Below are 14,925 nucleotides of genomic sequence, written 5' to 3'. Positions count from 1 at the left end.
GATTGAAAACGGGTGGGGAGACGTTCCCCAGTCTGACCGGCTTCAGCAAAAGGGTTGAACATGGGCCTACACGGTTGGACCTCATATATAATGCAAATGGTGATGGGCGAGGAAAACACCCGGAGGGCAAGATTGCAAGCGAAGCACTTTGGGCAAACCTTTTGTTTTCTCTTTACTAAAATGTGAAGAACTAAAATAGAGACGACGCACACTTTTGCATCTTAAAACATGCCGTATTCACAGAGTTCAGTCATTAGCAGGGGGCCGGGGGGGGGGGGCAATGAAAGTAGGCTATATTTTGAATGTTAAGTGGGGTTTTTTAATTCGTTGTTTACCTCACCTGCGTTGCCAGATCTCTAAACCACATTCTTACTTGAATAACGACCACTCAAGGCTCTTTCACCCTACATGTCATTATTCACCCATTCATACACTGGTGACAGCAGCTACCACACACATTAGTCACTAACGTTCACACACGCCGTAGTCATATAACTACGGGAGCTATTTTGGGTTGTGAGCCCAAGGACACATTGATATGCTGACAAGCTGAGCCCGGGATCGAACTGCCAGAAGACAACGCTGCTCTCCACGAAGCGACAGTGGCCTATTGATCCGTGTATGCGTATCCACATATGTATGAATATTTATGGAAAGCCCTTTTAAAATGTAATAACTAGTGGGTATAGCAACTGCAATAAATAACTGCTTTTTAACTAGCTAGAATTCCAAGACAACATATCTATAGTGAATTCTTATTAAATACACATTTACATTTTGTACATTTTTCTAACTTATGCTTTTATCCAAAGCGACAATAAGTGCATTTGATTCAGTAGGTATGGACCCAAAAATACAAGAATCACGAAAGTATCATTTCTTTAAGAAAGCCAAAAGAACTAAAGAGTACTATGCGAAGGTGCCATCAGAATTGCTAACAAAATGCTAACTAGTCCAGGTATAGTCAGTAGCAGTAATCCTCACTCTATCAAGGTAAACCTTCCATTGTTACTGTCCACACACTGGGCTGTCAGGTCTTAGCCTCAGAGTACAGGAGGTAAAGACCAGCCTAGCTGCTGCATTCTGGATGAGCTGCAGAGGAAGGGTGGCACTGGCAGGTAGAACTGCTAGGAGGGAGTTACAATAGTCAAGGTATGAGAACGCCAAAGCCCGGACCAGAACCTGGTGTGAGAAGGGGACACACTCCCCTGATGTTGTGCAACATGTATCTACAGGAACGTGTTGCTGTAACTTGAAAATACAATACCCGGCCCAAACATCGCAGTCGACAACACTAGAGACTGCTCTTACCCTGGGAGAGGACCGCTTGGCCTCCTACGGGAGGGATCCTCCCCCAGGAGGGTTCTCAACTGTCAGGGCAGGAGTTTTGGAGGTGTGGGCCACCAGACCTCCAAAACTCCACAGCAGCAGCCTGCTGGACCGGACGTTGCTCTGCGCCGCTGTATGAGGCGTGGCGGTCTTCATTAGACGACCCAGTTTCTCACAGCCAGCCTCTCAGATCGTACTCTGGTGTCACGCCCTAATTGTGTTCACCCGTTTTCCCCCGGTCTCCCCCCACACCAGGTGTTCCCTGTTTGTCAATTATCCCTTGGGCATATAACCTGCGTCTTCTCCCTGTTCTTGTAGCCAGTTCGTCTGGTGTGTTTCACCAGGTCTTACCAGCGTTGTATCCTCGTAGTTCCCAGTTGGTTCTAGAGATTCCCCGTGTACTGACCCCTGCCTGGCTCCGACAACGACACTGCCTGCCCGAATTCCTCATTTAATATTCCTCACGTCTGCGTTTGGGTCTCTTGTCTGAGTTGAGACACTGTGGGACGAAAAATGTGCGGTCCTTCACGCAAGCTCGGACTCATGCGTACGCACAAAAACGGGTGAAATAAGAACCGTCAGCAAATGCAAGAAACACGCAATTGTGTGTAAAACTAGACTGTTGTGTAAAAGAAATGCCACGAACAGCCGTTTGATCGATCTGCAGCGTAAAACAAACAGAAATACACATTTTCAAAAAGAAAAGTGAAATATGTTCTGCAATAATATCGGCATGTTATGCAATTCATCCTCAACACACAGCTGTTGCTTGCCAGATGCAATCAGATGGACGGTAATAAAATGCCACGATGCGTCACAATGCGTAATGACGGCTTCCAAACGTGCCTCGACCCCCCCTGACGCCGATGTTGGCCCAGACCCTGTCCCGGATCCCCAATCCATTGCCGCCAGTCTCTCATCAAGAGGGCCAGCTCCGGTGTCCTCCCCCCCCCCCCACATCAAACACTGTTTTGCATCCACTTTGATGTCAGACCATTTTTTCTTTATTTGGGCCACGGTCCGAGGTTGTGAGGCTGCAGCGTTGCCGTGGTGCCTCTTTGGCGTCAGTGATGTCCACACTGTGTCCTCCAAAGAGCATCTTACTCCTCCTTTCCACCTCACCAATGAACGTTTCCACTTCACACTCAGTGAAGTTACGTTTCTTCGTTTTCCTCTCAGTGTTTGTCATGATTTCGCAATCGATGAATATTCATTTGTGGGCGTTCCACAGACCTTATATGGGCGAACTATGGGCGTGACATGAAGCCGCAAAAGCTGCGCTGCATTTAGAAGTGATTGTGATTTATTAAGGGAAAACTGCGCAGGACGTTTTATAAGTCTGGGTATCTCCGTGCGTACGTTTCATCCGTACGCCACTTCCGCCGCAAATCCTACGCAAGGTTTTAGAAGTGAGGCCCAGCTCACTATGCTCCCAACCACCAACCAAGAGAGAGAGACAATTAGGCTGTCGTACACTGATCAGACTGGTCAGTCAGTCATTTTGAAAATGGATTACTCCGTGCCATGACAATCTTTGAATGAGCCGTGAAAATAACCGGCGGGCTCATAAATACGGAAGGTGGCGGAATGTTGTTCTTCCAACTGATGAACAGAGATCGACAAACTCTATTTTTTACAGATACATTTTGTCAAAAGTTTTAGAAAGATTAGTAATGGGGTTTCCCTGACAAGCCCACACACATTCTATTCGTCAAGGTTTTCAAGTTGGTTTGTGTTTCCTTTGTGTCGAACTGAACCCCCGGTGAAATAGCTCTATTTTAAGTCATTAATACACTTTTTCCATGTTTTCTGTGAAGTAGGAAAAGTCACTTTTGCTCAAAAGCCTTTTCCTTTTCTAAATAGGACATATTTCAAAGTGTGAATCTTTTTTTGAATTGTTCTTCGATCAAGATCCTGTCAGTTTTCTAAACCTCCACAGCTTTTAATTACTTAAAAGTTCAGTGAGACACCAAGCCCCCCCCCGCTTACACGTGAAGGGCATGCCAATGTACACATAACATATTTATATTTCTACTTGAGAGAACTCTGGTTCACTACATTAATAGCAAAATACTTTCTTTAAAAGCTAAAATAGCCTCCTGAAGAAGCGGAAACGTTTGAGGGTGTCCTCATTCTGCAAAAAATACTCAAACAGGGCCCTCAGAAAGATAGAAATGCAAGTTGTAAAGATTGTAGACTCCAGTTTTAGGTCTGCTTATTTCCATTTCATTGGGTACTTTGAAGGCAACAAGTGAAAAATGCCCTTTTCTGAGGGTTCAGGTTTGTCCCAAGTGCCAACTTTTAATCACTATTATTACTTTACAGGTCATTTAGCTGACGCTTTTATCCAAAGTCGTTTTCGACCCCACGGCTTTTTACATTTTCGCCCCGGGGAGCAATTGGGGGTTAGTTGTCTTGCTCAGGGACACTTCGCCATGGGACATGGAGCAGCCGGGACTCGAACCTGGCAGTTCCCGGCGCACCTTCTCTACTCGATGGGCCACCGTCGTGAACGTCCCATGAACAAGGCGTGCGTTTCGTAGCTGTTTTCATGATACAACATAATACTACACAAATCCCTCACTCTTGTTGTTCCTCAACTGTCAAGTGGTTGAAAAGGAAATGGAGGAACATTATGCGTCATTGACCTTTTAACAATAAATTACGTATCCAAAGCCATATTCACCCATCCGGTTGGACACACACACACACAAATGCAGTAATTGTGTTCAGGAGGCAGAAGACCCAGAGATAATAAGGACTGGACTGATCAAGATTAAAGGATCAGAATGGGGAATATGGGGAGAGTGGGGAATAACATTACACAAGATACTCCACATGATTAAAACATGTAAGTGGAAAAGAAAAGACCAGAGGAATATTCTGGTCTTTGATGTCAGCGGTGAAATGGATCCTGCTTCTTGTTGCTCTGCATCCTAAAGGCTGCTTGTCCTGGATGTCTCCTTAACATGACATTCACTAATGCAATAAATCCGATTTATTTTGTTGTTCGTTTTACCGTGTGTCACTTGGAGCACGGTTTGTCCCAGAGAGGGGAAAATGAATTTGGCCAATGCAAAGAGAGGCGAGGATACAGTATCTGTTATAGCAACATCCTCTAATCCCTCTATAGTCGGTGAACAAGGAATAGCATAAAATCTCCTGCTAAGTGATTAGTTCCCTTGGCAGATCCGCACTGTGCAATGATATTCAGCTGCTATCTTCAATTATCCTCGTAAAGCCCCAAAATACCCGTTTTCTGAATAAACGGTACGGCATAGAGGCTAAACGATGTCTTGCTAGATGAAATTCCTCCCCAAAAACCAGCGCATCAATTATTTGGTCATTAATACCTCAAAATAACTCTTATTGCAGCTAACGCCTGTTTAAGCTGATGCTATATTGCACAGTATGACCCAGAAAGAAAGGCGGAATCTGTTGCCCTTTGCCCTGAATGGAGGCAAAGCTTGGCCTGCCATTAAAAGGCTCTTTTCGATGTCTAGATTGGTAGTAGTGGACATTTATTTGTGATTATGCAAGCTTCTCTATGGCAGGCAGAGAGTAAAATGTGAGTTCTTAATTGAATCACGCTACAGGGCCTTTCCGCGCTGAGAGAGGGGGAAATAGGCAGTCACAGTCCCTTGGATGTTTTTCAGTGCCTCCATCAAATGGACAATTAGGGCTGCTTTTACGGCCCCGAAGAAGTAAATGGCCTTCGGGAGGCGGATGGAGACGTTGATCTGCCCGAATGTCTGGATGACAACTCTCTAGATATTTCAGCAGCAAGAGCTGAAAACCATTCACTGTACAGAAGGCACATGACGAAGCCGCATTATTCCAGCATAGTGATATATTAGCTGTTTGTTAGCGCATCCTTTTAGGTACCTGGTCTAATTAGCTTACTTATTAGTGTCTATTTGACGCTCAGAGAGCTTCAGCATCGTCCTTTGCTGGTCTACATGTTGGTCTGGTGCGATCACTGTGTGATTTTAGATGGCATTAATTGGCTGGAGTGGTTTGATCTCTTGTCGGTGATACATTGTTGTCCAATCAGGACAGTTGGTTGTGACAGTAGCGCTCATGTGATGTGAGCTATGGGATGTTGGCATTTAATCAGAACGTTTTGCTGTATGTTTGTCCTGCAGCCCCACCAGCGTGTCTATAACAAACCTTTTGTTTTATCATTCACAATAACTCTTTACAAAAGAAAGTTGTTTTAACAGCCTGTTCATATGTCCCAATGTCTACGTCGATGCTTTCTCACTACCCAGACAGTTTCTGAAACTATAGCGCGATATTATCTAATAATAGCTTTCTATGAATCCCCCATTTGCAGACAACTAAGTCAGTAAAGAGTAAGTGAGGCGACTGACCTGCGGTGTCATGCCATGACACTGGTACATGATGGGAACATTGTCAGTGTCGGGTCCTTGGTCCAAACACAGGTTGTCTCTCAGATTGTTCTTCAACTAGAAAAACCGGAGAGATAAGACGGGTGAAAATGGGATGGGTGATGGGTGATCGGCAGAGGGGAGGTAACAAGCGAACACGTAACTAACGATGGCACAATGCAAACGGGAAAAGCAAGAGAAGGGAACCTTTTAGGCCTCACATCTGCGTCATTATTAAACCAATTGCTTTTCTTCACTGGGCGTCAATCCCGGCGAACACGGGTGAGACGCAGCGTGCGGCGCACATTCAGAGCGCTGGAACGACACGGCTGCCTTTTGGATTGTGTGGAGGTGAAGTTTAGCTTCCTGCACAGCGTTCTTAAGTCTTTAAAAAGAGCTGATTTGAATAGAATGCCTCTTAATCTCCGTCAGCTCAATAGTCTCATCAAGGCTTTCAGTGGCACCAATGGCTGTTTGCTTTACTAAATAAATCTCTGTCTGTCCCCCATTTATCCCGGGTAGCTTTTATACAAAACAGAAAAGCGGTGCCACTATATATTAGCGTAGATATTGTGCTGCAGGAGGGAGTATTTCATTATATTAAAATGCAAGTTGTTAATTAATGCTACAAACGTTTCATAGATATGTTAAATAACAACGTCTTGTTTTTATTAACAGGATGATATTTAATAGGAATACTGTTTAAAAGTAACGTGATAATTAATTAGATAATTACCGCTAAGCACACACATAGAAACATTCACACGTTGTGGAACGCTCTCCAACTGCGATCTCCTGTGAGAATTTGTGTTTGTCAAATATGTAAACTTCATGTGCACATCTCTCAGACGTCCCAGTGGCAACGCGTGCATGTCAATCAGAGCCGAGCCCTCGCACGCGCTCAGTGCTGTCAACAGTCAACAGTTCTCTCCAGCTCGCACTGTGATTGAAATGGAACAACAGACCCCAGAGGTGACACTACAGCTGTCGGCTCCTTTCAGGCTGCTTATCTCGGAGTAGTACGACACCCCCACCCGCCCATCCCCCTCCCCCCTTTTCCACATCCAACCGCTGCTTCCGTTTCCCCCCAGTAACAGACTTTCAGTGGATTAAAGCAGAAATAATGAATATTTTCAGACTGCATTCAGGCGCTCAGAAGACCGGTAACCATGACTAGATCGCTGTTCAGGTTATAGGGTTCGAATGAGACTGGATGAATATGCTCTTTCGACAGGTTACTGTCCATTTTTCAATCACGCAAAGTCCTCCCGCAGCCTGCGCTGACGAGAGGACTAGTCAAGCAGAGGAGGGATAAAAAAAAGGTTCAGCCTTTCAATAAAAGCCTATATGACATATTAGACGCCGTATTAGTGGAAAGGTTTCGTTTTGTAGGTTGAAATACTGCAATATTTTATTTTTTATTTTATGCGAGTGGTATTTTGACAGTTCGATATGTTATTAGGAAATGTTCGGGCCAACAATACAACTCTTCAAATAACAAATAAGCTCATTGAATTCCTCGCAGTTTCTCAAATTGAATAGGGAAGGGGATTATTTTAGGGATTTTTCAGTGTTTAGTCTGTGGCTTTTCCAAAAGGTCATAGGAGTTGTATCTCTACAAATGTATTTGTGCACAGTTCCTGGTTATTGCCACGATCCCAGCTCTTTGAGTCTGTTTTGTGCTTCTGAACGTAACTTGTTCGGGTTGCTGGGCGACGAATACAAAGCCGGAGGTCCAGGATCACCGGTGCCTCTGGCACGTCCACACCTGGATTTCCCGTCACTCCTGCCTGGCAACCAGAACCTCCCACCACATCGCCTCATCGCCGGTATCCCCCTGTCTACACGTCTGGAATACATCCAATAAATACTCACTTCGTCACCACCAACCCTGTGTAGTCTGCGTTTGGGTTCGAACTGGACAAGATGTGACGGCTACAGGGCCGAGAATGGTCATATCTCGTACCAGCTCCCGGGAATTTAAGCCCCCAATGACCAATAATGGTACTAATCGCCTACAATCAGGAATCAGGAAACATTTATTGCCAAAATATGTCAAACATACAAGGAATTTGTCCTGGCGGTTGGTGCGTTGGTGCAATATCATCATTCAAGATTCCTATTTCAATTCCAAGTTCTGCTCGTTCGAACTTGTTGGGCCAATTTATATCCAGAGTCCTCTGAATACAATGTGTTACAAACCAAGCCAAACTAAAACCGGATCCAACCCTTTATTTGCTCGTAACCTGCCACAATAGATGAAGATTCATTTAGTCTATATTTCTTCTCCTGCCCAGCGAAAGTGAGCATCTATTGGGTATTGTTTGTCCAGCTGTGGGCTCCTGCATCCGGTGAATAGGAAGAGCTCTCAGCATAATGATAAATAATCGGCTGGGATCAAGGCCGCAGACCGGAGAACGGGAATCTTGAGATTTAAGGAAAAAAATAAACTCACCACTCCGTAAGCAACCGTGTTGCTGTAGGACCGGAGTTCAGGGTAGATGTTGGAAAGGAACCAGCTGAACGGTCGGCACTGGAGTCTGGATCGCAGGGCCTTTCTCTCAGTGATGTCCCCAATGTCTATTCCTGACTTCTAGGGAGGGAAATAAGTACAAACCCACCTGAGTTTACAATACCTGCACTCTAGCATCTGCATTGGAAGCATCCTTGGTGTGTGGTTTATTAGTTAGAATCTCTAATGGATAAGTAGTTCAAATTCCAAACATGAACTGATTAAAGCCATTTTCCTTTTCCTGGTAACCTGAGCACATGTGAAAGCAGAACTCCTCTTAGATGTTTTGTTGCATTCTGTGTGTCTGTGCACCTGACCGCGACGCACAATGCGCCCAATTACACCCACGCCACTAAACGTGGCGGTGTGCTGTCCGTGTACCTGCAGCGGAACATTCCAGGCCATGTAGACGTGGCTCTTGTACTGGTCCATCCAGACCTCAGCCACCCTCAGAGCGTTACGCCGCACGTGGGCCGACAGGTTCTCCGTGTAGGGTTTGTGGGCGCGCTCAATGTGGGCAATCCTGGAGCAGGGCAGCACCTCCACGCTGCCGCCGCACTGCCACACCTGTGTTACACATACACAAAAAGGGCCAACAGTTGATGCTACATCATTACATTTTCACCCGCTGAAATCCCCTTAGGCATTAAACCATTTAGGGCTCAATAACTAGAAATGTCCAAATTTGATTGATGTTTGAATGGGTTTCTAAAAATAAAGTAATCAAGGATATGGAATGTATATGAAATGTATGTCCACCAAGCTGGCAATTATGTTGCCTTTTTTGAATGCCAAAGTGGGGATGTGGACACAGGACCTTTTTATTATTTGTGAGGGTTTATATGTTGTCGAACATCATCAATAATTGGATATAGGCTTTCCATAAATCATCAACTTATGATTCATAAACCTGTATTGAGCAATCAAGACGGACACTGAAATCATAACTCACAATAAGCTTGTTTAATTAACACATTATAGAGCTCAGGTGTAACCTGATATGTTACCAAAATTCACTTACAACATTATTTTGTGCTTTTTGTGTCAAATAGCATATCCAAAAGGTTTTGACACAGAAGGGCCCAGTTGTATCTTGCAGGCCTGTGTTGATTTGTGTTCCAGTGTACAGTTTGACAGGTATGAAAGCAGAAGTATGCTCAGGTAACTGAGCGCCGGGAATGGCCAAGGGACCAGATTGCATTCAAACCTAATAATTCATGTATAAACTTCAGCTGCTCCGCTTTTTCTCTCTCTCGAAATTCCCGCTTCAACATCTTTCAGTGCTTCCATTTGCCCGGATCGCCGTGGTGTTTTAACAATCTGAAATGTAAGAGTTATGTCAACTGATGCTTTAACATGCCAACACGTAAACCTTGCTCATTTCCTTGATAGCGCTGCTCAGAAATCTGCAGCGGGCACCTTTTGGATCTCAGTGTGCTGACATGGCAGGAGCTGCAATGCTGAACACAAGTGCCTGTTCTCCGTTTTCATACAGTGTGCAGCCACACTGAATATAAATCATGCAGATGACGGCCGTCAATCATGATGAATGACTCCATTGGGCAATGTGAATTTAAAACATGCACAATATATTGCCACAGTGCAAATGAAGTTTCATGAAAGCAATCTTTATCACAATAGGAGCGTGCACTCCTGCAGAAAAGAAGAAAATGACATTGCTGATAACAAAAGGCTTCTGTGTTTGGTATGAGGGAGATGAGGAAAGAACGAGTGGCTGTTTTCTGACTTAAACCTTGAACTCAAAATGAAATAGTTTGAGCAATGCCCTTGAGACACACGTGCTGAACTCTGTCAAAATACCACCGCTGATTTACATAAGCGATCGGCAAAGGTCTCTCTTGCATGCAGTCTGTTACTCTAGCAAAAATTGGCATGTACTTATTGTGCACATAAGTGTTTCTAGTATCTAAGTAGGTTCATTGTAAAATAGAAAATGCATAGTTTTAATGTATAACTGTCAAAAAAGCTTAACTTCCTTATACTACAATACAGGAAAAGATGGAAGCTAAACAATTAGATTTTTTATTATAGTTGCAGCAGTAAAAGTAGTAGCAGTAGCGTTAAAGTGGTCTTAGTAGTTGATAGATCTACTAAGAAGTATTCTAGTAGGAAATAGTGGTAGTCGTATCAATGGCTGTAGTGGTTGTAGTAGCAGTTGAAATAACTGTCGTATTAAAAAAATAGCAGTAGTAGCCATATTAGTATCTGTAGTAGTAGTTGTAATATTAGTACAAGTATGAACACTATTAGAAGTTTGTGTCATACTGCTATGACACAAACTTCTAATAGTGTTCAGGACTAGTAATGTCAGTTTTAGTATTACTACACTTTTTTGTCAGAAAATAGAAAAAAATTGGAATAACCAAAAAATTCTGCACGGCCATCATCGAGTCCATCCTCTGCTCCACCATCAGCGTCTGGTACGCTGCAGCCACAGCCAAGGACAAGGGCAGGCTGCAGCGGGTCCTCCGCTCTGCAGAGAGACTGATCTGCTGCAATCTGCCGTCCCTGCAGGACTCGTTTGCCTCCAGGCGGGAAAGAAAGAGTGTAGCCGACCCCACAAACCCTTTGAGCCCCTTCCATCACGCAGGAGGCTGAGGTCCATCAAGGCCACAGAAACAGCTTCAGCTGGTCTCATAGACACTACGCAGACACTACATCCACAGGACATTTGCACAGTGTTTTTTTTGTTTATATTGTTCCTTTTTGCTTTTATATATTTATGTCATTTTTCTTATTTTTATTTTACTCTTATACTCTAATTTATATATATATATATATATATATACATATATATAGACAAATTCTCTTATGTGCAACAGGTACATTTTGAATGAGAAATTTATTTTAAGCCTACATTAAATGACAATGCCATCTGGCAGTTTTTAAAACATTAGAAAGGAGTATCATGAATGACTGATAAAGCCCACATTCTGTCCAGGAAAGGTCATTCTTCTTTTTGAAATGCTGTACATGTTTGCTTGACCGTTGGGAGTGTGGCTGGATGGTTTATGCCGCTACACGAATGACCCTGAACGGCGCTGTCTAGTGCGGGCGCGTGGTTGCTCGGGTCGTGGGAGCAGAAGGATGCAGGTCCTCAGGCCGACTCACCCTGATGCCGAGCTCCACGTTTTCTCCACCGTATATTTCCATGCCTTCATCCAGCAGGCCAATCTCCTCAAAGTATTTCCTATCGACCACAAAGCAGCCAATCAAAGCAGGGCTCCTAAAATACAGGGTGAAAATAGACAGCGTCAGAGAAAAGTGGTAGAACATGTTTTGTACAAAGTCAAAGCATTACGCACTTACGTTCAGATACAAATATTCTTCAAGACACGCGCCCACTCTTAGGACACAGTTACCCCACACCGGGCCCTTCAGATGTACCTTTTATGTATGGTGCATATATGTGCTCTGAGAATTAGCCATTGCATTTCTTTGTAACGTATGCAGCACGTTGTGCTTGGAAATGATTCAGCCGTCAAAATGATGCTTTCAGCTAACACCACATATTCGGGACATTTTGAGGAACCATCTTCTTCATCAACATCAAACTGAATCCAAAAGAGTTAGACAAGAGCTAGACAATTGTAATTTTTTTTTTTTTATTAACTGCTATTTAACAGTTAATGACGTCATTTAACCGTTATAGCAGACTACTGTAACTTAACAGCATGTATACATATTTTCTGGGATGTAATGAATTTACACTTCCTTAAGTTCAATTAGTCTTAATCCATTTACATTGCACTGTCTATTGTTAGTTATGTGTCTCTAATGGGCATAGAATATTGGTATTATACAAAACTGCTAATTAAGTCATTTCTAGTAACATATGTGAGCGTAAAGTTATCAGCAGAAAGTGCATGTGTGCAAATCCCCTTTCAATTGTTTCTGGAAAACAAAGGCGTCATTCTGGATAGGGACAGAACTTTTCAGAATCACAAATGGTACGGAGCTTTTTATGCTTTAACATTTATTCCCATTCTGCTTGACTACTGCAATACATTGCTCACAGGATTACCTAATGAGGATTTCAATCATCTGCTGCAGTGGAAAAGGGAAATGTGTTGTGAGCTACAAACCAGCTAATGTTTAAAATTTAAACCCTTCAGGTCATCTGGTTCTCCTCGAAAAACTGTAAAATGCCTAAAGCTTTTGTTCATATTGGTAGTTTTCTTGGCTAATGGTATTGAAGAACTATCAATATGTCTATTTGAGTGCATGGGCAATGACTGTACACAGTGTACCTCTCATTAAAGTGCTGTATTAGTGGTGAGTAGTGATCAGCCACCCACTGCTACTTATGACATCGCACTCAACGGGATTTGGGGTTGCGCGGAATACTCAAATTTTTATATGGCTTTGAATTTTCCTCCGGACCCCCCTGTGTGAACCTCTTCATGAGAGGGGGGGGGGGCAAATACTGGTCTGTGACCAAAACCTTCATGACAGTAAGAAACGGCTGCTGCGTCCACTTTTAAACAGACAACTGACAACAGTCGACCAAATTACACAAGACAGGGGACCGAGCCTTCTTCCATAAACTCACAGCCAAATCAGCTTCACCACTTAAAATGTGACGCCTCTGGTGGGCTGGTAGGGGTCAGCCCCCCCCCAGTATGAGGTGGTCACCCGTGCTCTCCAATACTGGAATCTTGCCAACTTTCAGAGACTATGTGAGTTCTGAACCTCACATCCAAATTGTTGCAAAATCGGTCCAGTCTGTGAAATAGGCCATTGTTGTGCACCTCTTCCTCACCGTTATACACCCCCACAACCCCCCCCCCACACACACGCACACACTCAGGAGTACAAGGTGCTGGAGGACATGCAAAAATGTTCTGTATTTTGGAGTATAAATCAGTTTGGACTGAATGTCCTTGCTGGGCCAGTTCCAGTAGCAGCTTGATGGAAGCATAAAGGAACGCGTTGCAGGAAATGCATTAGTTCAAGACACAGAAATTCAAAGTGGGTCTAAACTCTCCCGTCGTCTTGTCTTTTTTCAAATCCTGTCTGCTGTCAGTTTTGGCAGACCGATACAGCCTGTTTCTGCAAAAGGGCATAAATATCTACAGAGAGGTGATCTATCTCCTCCTGGGAAAACCGCATGCCAAAAAACAGCCAAGGGACGTTAGAGAAGTCTAGGTGTCCTGTTCATCCATTCATTCCAACGTGCAGCTGTATGATGACCATGAAACTGTGTTAGAGAGATGAGTGAAGAGCTGCCAAGCCAAAAAAACAGCAACATTCTCATAGGTAGGCATGGGGGCTCTATGCCATCAAAGTGCCCCCCTGCTTACTGTGAACAGGCAGCAGGTAGTGGCTGAGCTGTGATTAATCTGTCCAAAGAGCTTATTGATTAATCAAATCAACCGTAGGAGCTCCTCCATGGCTCAGAGAGAAGAGCAACCATGGCTCCCAGGTGGTCATTCAGGTCCTTTCTTCAGAAGCCACATTGGCTAGAGACATCACAGCCGTCTCAACTCCCTGGATCAGATTTTCCATTTTGCTGATTAAATCAGTCTGAGACGGTGGGCAAGAGGTCTTAGGCTGGGAAGATGCTGGACCATCTAAATGGGGAGTAACATCAGCCATGTGTGCTGCCTTTCTTACTGTGTGCTCATGGACAATTTTATTAATGCAAATGGAGTCTCAAAGGAGGAGACTATTATTCACCAATAGAGGGTGCACCCTGTGGGAGTTGGAACAAAGTAGTTCCTGCATTACCTGATAGGGGCGGTGTGGTTGTGTTGGCTCCACCAAGACCTTGGCGGGTTGAGGTATCGACACCACAGCTCCCAGTCGAAGCCCTGAGCAGACAGCGGATACTCCTCAATCTCAAAGGTGTCGTACTTGATGTTGTCAAAGGATGGAGACACCACCCGCGTCCGGTTCTCCTTTATTCGCTGCAGTATAGGTTCTGCCCTTTGGGATGACACAGCACAGACAGAATGTTGGAGAGCACGCTATGATAATTCGACATCAGATTCAACATAACTTGAGAAATTGTCCAAATGAAAACGGAAATAACAGATGAAAGTTAAACCATCTGTACAGCTGAACGTCTCAAAGTTTGACACAAAATATGTATCCATAGATTTAAGTATATATATACATTCCTTTTGGAATGTTTGGGAAAACCTTATTAAAGGAAATGAGAAAATACACTGTTTTGTTCTTTGATAACAGCGCGACTTCTGGCTCCGCCTCCCGTGCCCACAAATCTTCCTTCGGTCGCTGCGGCCCATCGAGTTAAGAGCCAGCAACCGTCTCCCACCTGGTCCAATGTCGCCATCCAGATGGCCCACAAGAAAGGCATCAGTGGCAGGATATAGAGAATGATGTCTCATTCCAGCTGGGCGATGGAAGAAAAAAACTGCCACATTAGTTTCCTCTCCGCTTGTAGCATGAAGCTCCTATGAGCACCTGCAGCTTGTTCCACACATAAAAGTCCGGGTGCAGAAGGCCCAGAAGCAGCCACCTCCTCACATTATTATCAGAAGTAAGAAATGTCCTGAAATGTGCATGTTAAACCATCGTCTACCACCTCCAACGCAGTGGGCGAGTTAGTATCCCGGCACAACCTGTGTTGCAAACACTACGTTTTCCCATCAACTGCCAAAGATCAAATTCCTCTTGACGTGCTCATCCATTAGTCTAGAATGAGTT

At 44.1% G+C, this 14,925-nt stretch overlaps 1 protein-coding gene across 3 annotated transcripts in view; it reads right to left on the bottom strand.

The window, feature by feature from the left end:
- LOC144382935 (polypeptide N-acetylgalactosaminyltransferase 18-like) overlaps positions 1-14,925 on the bottom strand; it is a 95,552-nt gene that overhangs the window by 23,975 nt on the left and 56,652 nt on the right. For 2 of the 3 annotated variants that reach the window (XM_078097173.1, XM_078097174.1), the window contains exons 5-9: positions 13,984-14,181; positions 11,365-11,479; positions 8,614-8,799; positions 8,176-8,313; positions 5,703-5,798 (exon numbers count right to left, since the gene is read on the bottom strand). In XM_078097173.1, the coding sequence (XP_077953299.1) occupies positions 5,703-5,798; positions 8,176-8,313; positions 8,614-8,799; positions 11,365-11,479; positions 13,984-14,181 (733 nt within the window). The remainder of the gene's footprint in view (positions 1-5,702; positions 5,799-8,175; positions 8,314-8,613; positions 8,800-11,364; positions 11,480-13,983; positions 14,182-14,925) is intronic. The other variant, XM_078097175.1, reaches the window with a different exon arrangement.

Source organism: Gasterosteus aculeatus, chromosome Y (assembly GCF_964276395.1).
Source record: "Gasterosteus aculeatus chromosome Y, fGasAcu3.hap1.1, whole genome shotgun sequence".
NCBI classification, from domain to species: domain Eukaryota; kingdom Metazoa; phylum Chordata; class Actinopteri; order Perciformes; family Gasterosteidae; genus Gasterosteus; species Gasterosteus aculeatus.
The sequence above is the reverse complement of the archived record's forward strand: the minus strand, read 5'-3'. Positions and strand labels throughout refer to the sequence as shown.